Source organism: Sus scrofa, chromosome 1 (assembly GCF_000003025.6).
Source record: "Sus scrofa isolate TJ Tabasco breed Duroc chromosome 1, Sscrofa11.1, whole genome shotgun sequence".
In the NCBI taxonomy this organism is placed as follows: domain Eukaryota; kingdom Metazoa; phylum Chordata; class Mammalia; order Artiodactyla; family Suidae; genus Sus; species Sus scrofa.
Window position 1 is genome coordinate 182593955 of NC_010443.5, and position 13592 is coordinate 182607546.

At 41.0% G+C, this 13592-nt stretch overlaps 1 protein-coding gene across 13 annotated transcripts in view; it reads right to left on the reverse strand.

The window, feature by feature from the left end:
• FERMT2 (fermitin family member 2) overlaps positions 1–12936 on the reverse strand; it is an 87210-nt gene extending 74274 nt beyond the window's left edge. For 4 of the 13 annotated variants that reach the window (XM_021102137.1, XM_021102110.1, XM_021102124.1 and 1 more), the window contains exons 1-2: positions 11412–11619; positions 10839–11004 (exon numbers count right to left, since the gene is read on the reverse strand). In XM_021102137.1, the coding sequence (XP_020957796.1) occupies positions 10839–10995 (157 nt within the window). In that variant the 5' untranslated portion in view covers positions 10996–11004; positions 11412–11619. Of the gene's footprint in view, positions 1–10838; positions 11005–11411; positions 11620–11957; positions 12067–12660 lie in introns of those variants that run through there. The other 9 variants (XM_021102128.1, XM_021102125.1, XM_021102100.1 and 6 more) reach the window with 7 other exon arrangements.

The window sequence follows — 13592 nt, forward strand, 5'->3', positions numbered from 1 at the left end:
ACATTTTACCACATAACTCTGAGTCACTCTGAATAAATAGTATAATATCTTTTTTTTTTTTTTTTTTTTTTGTGCCTGTAGCATGTGAAAGTCCCATGCCAGGATCAAACCCACTCTACTGCAGTGACCCCAGCTGCTGCAATGACAATGCCGTATTCTTAACCTGCTGTGACACAAGGGAACTCAAATAATTTTCTTTTTTTTTGTTGTTGTTCTTTTTTTTGTTCTTTTAGGACCACACCCACAGCATATGGAGGTTCCCAGGCTAGGAGCCAAATCAGAGCTGTAGCTGCAAGCCTATGCCACAGCCATAGCAACACAGGATCCGAGCAGCATCTGTGACCTACACCACAGCTCACAGCAACACCAGATCTTTAACCTACTGAGCGAGGCGAGGAATCAAACCCATGTCCTCATGGATGCTAGTCAGGTTCATTACCCGCTGAGCCACTATGGGAACTCCTCAAACAATATTCTTTTTTTTTTAATTTTTTTTAATTTATTTTATTATTATTTTGTTGTTGTTGTTGTCTTTTTTTTTGCTATTTCTTGGGCCGCTCCCGCGGCATATGGAGGTTCCCAGGCTAGGGGTCTAATCGGAGCTGTAGTCTCCGGCCTACGCCAGAGCCACAGCAACGGGGGATCCGAGCCGCGTCTGCAACCTACACCACAGCTCATGGCAACGCCGGATCATCAACCCACTGAGCAAGAGCAAGGACCGAACCCGCAACCTCATGGTTCCTAGTCGGATTCGTTAACCACTGCGCCACGATGGGAACTCCTCAAATAATATTCTTAATGAAAGAAAATAGACCAGGATTTAAATAATGACCCTTTGTACACAACAGTACTGTTGCAGTTTATCTTCTAGCTTAGAGATATCATATTTGAAAAGCAATTTTCAAAGAACTCAAGTAACATTACAAAGGTAAGGGAACAAACATAAATGAAGACATATTCTGTATTTATCTATATTGTACAGATAAGGAAACTGAGATCTTAACATGAAAACTCTGACTTAAAAAAAATAAAATCACACAGCTATTAAATGGGATGGTCAGGACTAGAATCTAAACTTAATTCTTTCCATAATATTTCTATAATATTATACCCTGAAACTTTAATCAAAGATGATTCACTACAGATCTATTTTCACGACAAAAGTTCTTAAAAATCTAAGTTTCCTAGTAGACTGATGATATATCAGCTTTTATTGGACTGTTATTTTACATCTTGCATTCTACCATATTAAAGTTGTAATTAATTATTTTAAATTGGTACGATGTAATACTTCCTTGCCGATATATTACAACTATACCTCATATATCCCTCCTTTAACATATAAAAATAAACAGAAGCTATACAACTTATAGAACAAAAATCATGCAACCTTGATTAGGCAATTTTCTTACATAAGACAAGTATTTAAAAGTTCAATCCTGGAGTTCCCGTTGTGGCGCAGTGGTTAACGAATCCTACTAGGAACCATGAGGTTGCGGGTTCGATCCCTGCCCTTGCTCAGTGGGTTAACGATCCGGTGTTGCCATGAGCTGTGGTGTAGGTTGCAGACGCGGCTCGGATCCCGCATTGCTGTGGCTCTGGCGTAGGCCGGTGGCTACAGCTCCGATTCGACCCCTAGCCTGGGAACCTCCATATGCCGCGGGAGTGGCCCAAGAAATAGCAAAAAGACAAAAAAATAAAATAAAATAAAGTTCAATCCAGAAAAAAAAAAGGTAAAATGAACTTTCTCCAAATTAAACACTTGCCTCTTTGAGAATGATACTTTTAAAATAAGAAGATAAGCCACAGACTGGGAGAAAATACTACAAAACATGTATCTGATAAAGGACCTGTATCTAAAATATAGAAAGAATTCTTAAAACTCAATAAGAAAACAAACACAACTTAAAGAAAAAAAAAAAAAACAGGCAAAAAATATGAAGACTGATGGCATATAAGCAAGTGAAAAGCTTCCCATCATTGATCATTAGGGAAAACTGAATTAAAATTGTAAGATACCACTACATACTTTATTAGACTGACTAAAATTGAACAAACAAAAAAACATCCACAATACTAAATTAGGGAAGACTGAGAGCAATTGGAACACTCTTAAAAATTTTTTTTCAATTCCTATACCCTGATAGTCATGCAAAATGATGTGGTCACTTTGGAAAAGTTTACCAGTTTCTTACAAAAATTTAAGTATATACTTGGGATACTATCCAGCAATCCCCCTCCATGGTAATTATCCGTGAGAAATGAAAATACATGTTTATGGAAAAGTTTACAGCAGCTCTATTCATAATCTCTCCTAACTGGAAACAACACTGGTAAACTAGAAACACTGGAAATAACTGGTAGATGGATAAACTGTGGTACACATCCAAACAATAGACTGTAACTCAACAATAAAGAAAACTGATACACATGAATCTAAAATGTATTAAGCTAAAAAATTTTAAATAAAATGCATTAAACTAAGTGAAGGAAACTACACTCGATATTACATGTTTTCATTTACATGACATGCTAGAGAAGGCAAACTATCAGTAGTTTTCAGGAGCTGAGGTTGAAAAGTTGGGCTGATTATAAAGGACACAAAGACATTTTTTGGAGTGTGGGGAAAGATCTTTTTTTTTTTTCATTTTAGGGTCATACCTGCGGCATATGGAGATTCCCAGGCTAGAGGTCGAATCCTACACAACCACAGCTACATGGGATCTGAACCCTGTCTGAGACCTACACCACAGCTCACAGCAACACTGGATCCTTAACCTACTAAGTGAGGTCAGGGATCAAACCCATGTTCTCATGGATACTAGTTGAGTTTGCTATCACTGAGCTACAACAGAATTCCCAGAAAAGCTCTAAATCTCAACTCGTTGTTTTACAGAACTGCATACAATTGTCAAAACTCAGCACATTATACTAAAATGTATGAATTTTATTATATGTAAATTATATCTCAGGAAGCTTGACATTAAAAATTAACAAGCAAAAAATGCAACAATTACGCAAAATTTTGTTACAAGTGAATTAGAATGGAGATGAATTTGTAATCACAAACCCAAGTGTAGAATGAACAATTAAAAAAATTATTTTAAGAGTTCCCTTGCATTGCAGTGGCTCTGGACACTATTGTGGCACAGGTTTGATCCCTGGCTCAGGAACTTCCACATGCTGCAGACATGGCCAAAAAAAATTATTTTATGATATTCTTTTAGAATATTTGTTTACCTTACGCTGGACATATATACCCATTTTGTAATGTATCACAGCATTAGCATTATAAATTTTTATTTCAGTAAGATAATTACAGAAATAAAAATACTGTATACATTAGCTTTTTTCTTAAACTACTTTCATTAGTTCCTGAATAGACTCAATGTTTTCATATGCCAAGACATGATTCTATATCATTTATTTGTTATAACTGAATAAAAAACATACTCCTGAGGCCTCCATGGTTATAAATTTTTCGAATCTCTGGAATACCACCGTCCACTTATTGGTCCACTCCATTTCAGAAATCTCATGAAAACAGTAAATAGTTCTTCGCCACATTACAAAGGCAGGTGTGTTTGGAAGTGAGCAAAAGGGTGGAATGATAGCTATTTTCCTTGCTGTTTAGGGGGTGAGAGCACAAAGCAGTCCCAAACCAAGCTCCTTTTGAGGAGTAGACTTCTCCATGATTAAAGGTGGAACCTATTAAACAATCTAGATAACATTTTAACTTCTTTTCAAAGGAGTTCCCTTCCCCCCTCTCCAGTTCAGTATACTCAGGGACTCTAAATGCCACTGAGAGGAGTTCCCATCGTGTCTCAGTGGTAACGAACCCAACTAGGATCCATGAGGAGGCAGGTTTGGTCCCTGGCCTCACTCACTGGGTTAAGTAAGGATCCAGGGTGCCATGAGCTGTGTTGTAGGTTTCAGACATGGCTCGGATCCCTTGTTGCTGTGGGTGTGGCTATGGTGTAGGCCAGCAGCTGCAGTTCCCATCAGACCCCTAGACTTGAAAGTTCCATATGCTGAGCATCCGGCCCTAAAAAGTAAAATAAATAAATAAATGAATAAATAAATGCCATTGAGAAAATAGCCACTCTCATTTGTATAGCACAAATAGTCCACACAATGCATCTTTTACCCGTAAGATCTCTTCTCAGCAAGACCTATGACAAAGGCATTTTTAATTTGCATTTTACAAATGTCAAAACCCACTCAGCAGGTTATATCAGCTGTCCAAAGATGACCCAAGCCAATATGTGGCAGAGCTAGAATACTGTTTATTATTCTATGTATACATTAGCATCTACTACAGTCTAAAGACAACCGACATTATGGGAAATCTATACCCAGTGATATCTAAAAATACTATCTCTACCTTATCTGATAGATAAGAAAACTGAACTTTAAATATTAAAGTATATGAAAAAGGACCTATAAAAATATTCTGGAGTGAAATTCACAGATAAAGAATCTCATCATTGAAAAAAAGTTAAAATAATGTATTGAAAAGACAAAGGCTAAGGAACTGGTCCATAGGGTGGCTATGAAGTCTGGAAACAAGTACTATTACTATACATGCATCTTAACATAATTTTTTTTCTTTTTTGGCTTTTTAGGGCTGCACCCACAGTATACGGAGGTCCCCAGGGTAGGGGTCAAATCAGAGCTACAGCTGCCAGCTTACGCCACAGCCACAGCCAGGCGGGATCCTCGCCTCATCTGCAACCTACACCACAGCTCACAGCAACACCAGATCCTTAACCCACTGAGTGAGTCCAGGAATCGAACATGCAACCTCATGGTTCCTAGTTGGATTCGTTTCTGCTGTACCACGATGGGAACTCCTTAATGTTATATATATATTTTTTTTTCTTTCTTTTTTTTTTTGTCTTTTTTGCTATTTCTTTGGGCCACTCCCGCGGCATATGGAGGTTCCCAGGCTAGGGGTCTAATCAGAGCTGTAGCCACCAGCCTACACCAGAGCCACATCAACGTGGGATCATTAACCCACTGAGCAAGGGCAGGGACTGAACCCACAACCTCATGGTTCCTAGTCAGATTCGTTAACCACTGCACCACTTCGGGAACTCCTCCTTGATGTAATATTAATAAAGCACATATTACCTACTCTCCTACAGTTCTAAACTTGGTAGCCATTGTGTATATTAAAGTAGACTAAGTAAAGACATAAACATAGTGACAACTAATTGTTGAATGAGACACTGGATGTAAAAAAACAAAGGCCAATACTAGAACAACTGGAAAATGTGAATATGCATGCATGTTGGACAATAGTATTGAATCAGTGTTAAACTTTCTGAATTGGTAACTGTAATGTAATGCATAAGAGAAAGGCTTTGTTCTTAGGTGATTACATATTTTAAGTATTTAGACATGAAGGGTTATGATGTATGCAACTTCCTTAAATGGTTCCCAAAAATATCTGTGTATAGTATACAGAGACACCAAATGGCAAAATGCTAACCAATGATCTAGATGAAGATTATAGTATTCACAGTTATTATTCTTGAACTTATAAGTTTGAAATTTCAAAAGATGAAGAGTTGAGGAGTTCCTACTGTAGCACAGTGGGGGTGTTGAGATTCCGACTGTAGCAGCTCGGGTCATGGAGGAGGCACAGGTTCAATCCTCGCCCGACATAGTGGGTCGACACAGTGGGTCGAACGATGTGGTGTTGCTGCAACTGTGACATGGACTGCAGCTAAGGCGCAGATTCAATCCCTGCCCTGGGAACCTCCATGAGTGCAGCCAAAAAAAAAAAAGAGAGAGAGAGAGTTGAAGATAAAAGGCAAAATATTAAGTTTTCTTTTAGCTTTTTTCAACAGCTAATAGACATTTCCAACAAGATCTTTTCTAAGAAATTGAACTAAAAATAGATATATTCTTTTTAGTGCCTCTATAAAAAAAGTTAACTTTAGTTAGAATCAGAGTATTTTGTTGATTTTTTTAAAATATGGTATAAAACGTGGCAACAAACAACGGAATAGCTTATACTTTATCAGGTTCTATGAGAATTTTAGCAAAATTTACATACTGTCCTTTATTTTTAAGGAGCTTCAAAAGTGCTAAAAACAGACAAAATTCAATGTCCAGTCCTGTGGATCATTAACAGCACTCTAAGCCCTGAGTAAACTTGCTATCAGATAGTACATATTTAACTAAAATTCAACTCACTCTAATATATTTGATTTCCCATTAAAGTGTTTCTCCCACCCCACTCCAAAAGATTTTCAAAATTTTTTATCTTAATATTAGGAATGCAGTGAGGCTGCATCAGAGACATTTTATTTCCATTAATTCAACCATAAGGCGGGGTGGGGTGGGGGGGGGCACAGGATTTCAACAGCAGACACACCATTCAACTAAATAAGTATGCCTTCCCCCAAGGAACATGAAGCAGGAGTCTAAGAAGGGAGCTGTCCAGTAACATATGCACTTCTCCCTATGACCTCATGCCAAGCTCTGATCCTAGTATTTAAAGAATTTTTGTGTAACAAAGCCCCTAATGCAAGCCAGTTTTTTCATCCGGTGTGCACCTAAAGAAATTTATTTTTGGAGATTCTGAAGGAAAAACTGAATATTCTGTACTTCTTTGGGATGGAATGAATGTATGAAAACCATACTTCATGACCCCTTTAAGGGATTTTTAAGGTAATTTGAACCAAAATCTTTTTTTTTTTTTTTTGTGGGAGGGGTTTGTCATGTGTGCTAAATTCACAATTTAACTCAATCCTAACATGCAACTCCAACATCAATGTTCTCTATTTCATTATTATGGCAAGAACATGACACACTTTACGTCAAAGCAAGGATGACGTCTTTCCAAAGGGTACAGCCAGAAACATATTCCTCAAATTTTCTAAGTCAACACCATACATTTCTTGTTAGTTACTCCTGAGCCTGCCAATTTTCATTTACATTTTTCCACTGGATTATTATTTAATCTGAACAACTTCTACATTTTTTCTACTCATAGAATCAGAACTAGAAGAAACTAAGAAATCACATAGCCTACTCCTCCCTCCAATCTCACAGAGCTGTTAGCTGGAGACTTCCGTTCCCTGAGCTCCATGTTATAAAAAATTCCTTACTCTCCAACTAACATTAATTTTTATAAAAAGGTAAAAATTTAATTGCACAGTTTTAAAAAGACAATTTTTATAAAGTGATACTAAAACAAAGTGAAACAAAGCATTGAATCCTCAACATTTACTAAGCTCTGAATCCTACTGAGTAAGTTTTAATACTTCTCAGTGATCCTCAGAGGAACATCAGAGAACCCCCTAAAACTTGGCTCCTTCCTTTTAACACTTATTTTAAAATACATTATTTTATTTTTATTCTGATGTCTTATTTTTATAATCCTTAACCCTGATGTTTTATATTTTAACTCTTTTCTTAAAAAAAAAAAAACTATCGGCTTTGAAAATTGTTTTTAACAAAAAGTACAATAAGTTTTAAAAATTCTACTTAAAGCTTTCAGTCTAGATTTTTTTTTTTAAGTGAAATAACTTCACTTTCAGAATGAGGTATAAACATTGGGGGGACTGATGTGGAGATTATTTGCCTAGCATCAACCTACAATAAAGTCACAAATGTAAAGTTTCTGTGACATCAGGATATAATTCCCTAAAGCCCACTTTTTCATGGTGTGCACTCTTTACTTTCTTTCAAAAGATTAGTGCAGAATAACAAATGCATTATATACTAAAATTTAAGAAACAGTTCAGATCTTTGAATTAAAGTCACAAACCTAAGCATCATGGTGGAAAGACCTTACCTGAAGCTCACAGGTTCTTTACAAAATTCTAACTAAATATAAAGATGTTGCTGACATAGTAAGGAAACATTATTTATTTTCAGCTTGCTTAATTAAAGTGCCTAAATCTGGGATGAACACTATACCTTCAAAATAAGCCTGACCAACAAGGGCCAAACCTTACAGTTGCGTCATAACCTTTTTTTTTTTTTTTTTTTAACCAGAGACCTCTTTGAGAAACTAACAAAAGCTAAGAATCCTCTTCCCAGAAAATTTCATATGTCCACATACACACAAAATTTTAAGGCAGTGTTGAGGGGAGGGAGGAGTCACACAGACTCCACCAATCACAGAGAAATAACTGCTACTACTGATTATATGGAAGACAGCCTTAAGACATAATGTTTTGGTATTCGTACACACTCTGCTGATGAGAATAAGGGTATCCAACAGGCATCTGGAGTTTGAATGCTGTCTGTGGTACCATAACTGTTCCAAGGCTAAAGGAACCTGGTTCTGCTAAATGTGTCCACCACTGCTCTTCAATCCCTGACACGGGAGACCCTGTACCCTCTCATCCCTACCAGGATCTCCACCTCTTATTATCCAGACTTGAGACTGGCAAGCTGCTTTGATCTACTTTAGCTGCTGACAAGTAACCATCCAGCATGCCCTTTAATATCTTCAGTAACACAACTTAGGGCTCCAGAAGGCAGGCCCACTCCAGTTTTAGGCAACCCTGAAGAATTATAAGGTAATTTTCTAATTTGATTAGCCTGGTTTGTAAGTTTTAAATCCTGTTCTGAATTTCTCCTCTATTTACCTGACAATGGGTAACAAAACAGCTTGCTACTCACAGTATCCAGTCCTAAAACCAGGAGCAAACAAATAATTTAGCTCTACTTTGACCAAACAGGAAAGTCAGAATTACGCTGAAAAACACTTTCTATTTCAAAGTCAAAATCTAAAATAATTGGTATTGGTTCAGTTTAAGAACCATGTAAGGCTTTCATGTACACATTTCCTACCTTGTTGGGCTTCTTTTCACAGCAAAAAATTTTTTTAATGAATTAAATTAAAAGATTAAAATTATAGTCACTGAAAATTAACATCAGTTCTATGTACAAATAGTTTATTCTCTGTATTTCTATTTATGCCTGTGATTCTGTAATAAAACAGCTCTAATCAATGCAACATAAATATAGATGTCATTATTTATTCATGAGGTAAAGCCTGGCTTTCAAGAACTATAAGTTGTCTCAGTCACCTTCAACAGCTCCTTTTTCACAATAACAAGCATCTCTTATTGAAACCAGTTATTAATAAAGCAATCTCTGAAGCAAATGCTTGTTTCCTTTGAAAACAAAGGAAATATAAGCAATAATATTTGATATTTTCTTCCTTAAGTAATTCCACCCTAGTGTTTAAGAAGAAAGGTTCAGAAATACTTTACAAACAGTAACTGATTTAGTCAAATAAGATAAGAACAATGCTAACCAACAGTTAAGTGGATAAACATAGAGCAAAATCTCATTTTAAAAGGGCTACCCAGGGGGCTCCTTCCTGGGCTGTGTCTCAGAAAGCCAAACAATGCACACAATCCTAAGGAAGAGGCTACCTTGTAAGGAGCTTCTTTACAGTCCTTCAATAATTAAACCTCCTGCAGGGCTCCAAAGGTCCACCAAAATGAATTTTGTCGTATTCTGCAAACTTCACAGAGGCACTACTTCGGTAAGTTTATATGATAGCTATACACTAATCCCTTGGTAAGAAATACACTTCCTGACAACTAACCACTTCTCTACTTTTCCAGAGTGCTTGTAGAAGGAATGCTGTGTTTTAAGACACACCCACAAAGCCTAAAAAGACAATGCCACACATATCCACTTATCAAAACTTGTATTACAAACAAAAGGCACATTAAAGCTCAAGAAGAGAGTCCTCTAAGCACTCTCTTGTAATAAAATCATCTACTGAATCAATTTGGTTGATTCTTTCAGATGAAAATGGTTTCATCCATCACAAACATGATATGAAAAATTTTCTTACACTTCACATTGTTGGATATTCCATTATTTAAGGTCAGTTTTAAATCAGTGTATTTGTACCCAAGAAAATATTGTCTATCTCGAATCAGTTCAAGAATGTCTGTTTTTTTAAAACAAAATTCTTTCACTAGCTTGGTGTTTTTTGGGTTTTTTTTTTTTAGGGATGCACATGTGGCATATGAAGCTCCCAGGCTAGGAGTCGAATAAGAGCTACATTACAGCCACAGCAACCTGGGATCAGAGCCAGCTCTGCGACCTACACCATAGTTCACGACAATGCCGGATCCTTAAACCACTGAGCGAGACCAGGGATTGAACCCTCGTCCTCATGGATACTAGTCAGGTTTCTTACCCCTGAGCCACAGAGAAAATTCCTCACTAGCTTGTTATTTACTTACATAAAACCGCTCAAAATAGCTTAAAGACTAGACTACAGATAGTCAAAAAATGCCCCACCCCTGAAAGAGTGGATGACTGGAACATTTTAATATACTCCATCACGTAGCAGTACAGCTACAAAACCATCATACTGGCGCCAGAAGTTGCACATTTTCCGGCAGAATTTGTTCTTAAATAGATTTTACATCATCCTCAGAACCAAATGTCACCAACATTCAGGTACACTGATGATAGTAATCGATAACCACAAACCCTGTGATATAATCTTCTCAATATTCACTTGCCCACTTTTCTCATTTCTTTTAATGTGAAATCGCTAAATGTAAAGAATTAGGAGTTTTCTTAGGTAATTAAGTTTATTAACTGGGAGGCTGGAATTACCACGTTATGAAAACTTCAAAGAATAACAATACAAAACAAGATTCAAAGGGAAAACGCTCTAAATACTGAAAGATGTTACACTTTTTTAAAAACAGTATTTTCGGGATGCCAAGGAAGATTTCCAAAACTCACCCCTCCTCCCGCCTTAAGTTCCCCCACCCGCCGCCCGCCGCCTCTAGTCTGGTAAGTCGTTACTCTGACGCGGCTGGGATGCTACTTACCGAGTTTTTCCACCAACTTGAGCATCACCCCTCCAATGTGCACCTCCCCGGTCACTCTTAGGGTGACATCGCGGTTCAGGTCCGTCACATGAACGCTCAGTTCCCACGTCCCATCCGCATAGCAGCCATCTGGCATCCTTATCCCGTCCAGAGCCATGGCTCCTTCCTGCGAGCACGGAGGAAATGGCTCTCGTCAGCGTCACTCCCCCAAAGGAAGGCAAATCCCACCGAATTCGCAGAGTCGGCCGCGGGGTGGGAGAAGGTGGAAGACACGAGGGTTTCCGCACCAACTCGGGAGAGCGGCCGCAGGCCCTGCTGCGGGCAGGATTCTGCGCCCCGCGCCGCTTCCCGGCGGCCGCTCCACGCTCCCGCCCCGCCGCGGCCCTTGGCGGACGCGGCGCAGCCCGCCCGCCAGCCCCGCGCGGCCTCAGGCTAGCGGCCCTCGCCTAGCGGACCGCGGCGGGCTTCACCTGCCTGCCGGCCGCACCCAGGGCGGGAGACGCCGCCCGCGGACTGCACAGTCCGCTCCCCCACCCGCCCTCCTCCTCAGTCCCCGCCGGCCCGGCCCCTCACCGCGCGTTCCTCCAGCTCCTCGCGCTCCCAAGCCCGGGCTCGCGCTGCAACAGGCGCGGGGGCGGCGGCTCGCCGAGCGGCGGCGTCGGGTCCCCACCTCAGCAGGCAAGCGCTGCCTCCCGGCCGGAGCGACTAATGGAGTCCGCTCTTCACGGCCCCTCGCCTCTCCCTCCGTGCTCCACCCCTCTCTCCCCGCCCCCTCAATCCCAGTCCAGCTCAGGCCGGGCGCGCCAGCTCCCTCCTCCCCGCCCCGCGGAGCTGCCCGCAGCGGGTCCAGCCGCCTCGCCCCTCCCCCACAGTCCCCAGCGGCCCCGCTGGGGGCCAGAGCCGCTTGGACTCCCGGGTGGGGGGCGGGGCGGCGCACGGCGGGGGAGCGAGCTGTGCGGGGGAGGCGGGGGGCGCCCGCGGTGGCAGCAATCTCGGCCCCGCCGATCCGCTGCCCTTTTATGGAAATGAAGGACCCGGCGTAGGGATTGAGTCCAACATCCGGGCTCTCGCCGGCGGGACCTGAGGAGGGGGAGCTCGGGGAACGCAGAAGCCTCCTACCCAGCGCGGGTGGGCGCTGGGCGCTCCTTGCAGCGCTCGGGTCTCAGGCTCGGCGAGCGCCCGCGGCGGCGGGTGTCTTGGCTTCCAGCTGGATGAGGGGGCCGGTCCGTGAGAAATGGTTACAGGAAATTCCCAGGACAAGGTCGTTTTCAGGGAACAAAGTCCCCCGCCCCCTCCCCACGTCTGGAGCGAGCCCAAAAGTCTCGGGGCGATGAGAGGTGCCGCTCTCCGGGAGCTGGAACTGGGGGTTGGGGACATAAAAACTTTTAAAAAGTAAATGCCCAAGCCAGCTCCGTGAACATCCGACAAAAGAATGAAAAAACCCAAAGGGAGTTGAACCACAAAAATTGCTTTGCAAGCAATGTCCGGCACAACCAGCAACTCCTACTGGACTCCTAAGAGTTTGCTTGCGCTCTTAACCCATTAGGAAGCTCCAACCAGAAGTGAGTCACATAGGTTCTACGATGCTCGTATGGGGGGGGAGTGCAAATCAGGGAAGTGAGTTTTATTCGAAAACTGTTTCTGCAGCCTCTTCAACTCTGTACGTATTTGTATGTTTTTAAATATGCAATTTAGAACTAACAGTCTACTAAGGCGTTTAGATCGATATACATCCTCTACCCCACCCTCAGCCACACCTTGAAGGAATTTTAATAGCTCCGGACCGGGGCCAGCAGGTACTGGAAGAAATAAAGAGCTTTACCTGTTGACGCTGACCAGTGATGGAGAACGGTCCTCCTGCTCCCAATTTTCTTCCACTTCCCCCTTTTACTGCCACACTCTGGGGAGAGGGAGCCAGTCAGAAGCAGCTAGCGGGGGAAAGTGCCTCGCTGGCAAAAGCATGGCTCAACAAATTTAAGTCAGGGAGACTCGGATAAAATGTCCCAGATTCCATAAAAGACCCCAGTTTTTAAAAGTCTCAAAGTCTTCTTGAACCTGTGTCAGTCTCTTCGAAGAGGACCTCCCCCTCCCCGCAAACAACGATGTGTTCAGCAACACAATTGGGAAACGAGGTTAGAGGCCTCAAGAAAGGGGTGGAACCCATAAAAGAATGAAAGAGAAGCAGCGAAATTTAGTCAGATGCCAGAGGTTTGGCACCAAAAATAGGGTAAAACACTACAGTATTTTCAGCTACTCATCATGGAGAAATTGATGCCTCGAGTCTGTAGTCTCTAATCTCTATTTCTACTCATGGATGTTCCAAATCATTCACTTGGAAGCAGTATGGACAACCAGAGAGGAGGGAACGTCTATGTAAATTGCGGTGTTGAAAATATCGAGGAAAATGTTTTTTAATAAAGTAGAGAAAAACTTGTTAGGGTTAAAAAATATGTACATGTAGTTGTAAAATCACGAGCATATTTTGTCTTAAATATTCAGAGCAGAGAAAAAAGACTGAAAGGAAATACACCAAAATATTAAGAAGCTCTCTGGTGTTGAGATAATAAGAGTTTTTTTTTGTTGTTGTTTTGTTTTTCCCTCTTCTTCATTTTCATTCAGGCTTTGCATTCAAGACTTGTCTGTTACTGCCTTGAATTACATTCAGCATATCAATTTCCATGGACATGCCATTACATTCAAAACGATAGACACAACTGATAGAGTAGCTATTGGACACCTGGACAGGACTTTTGG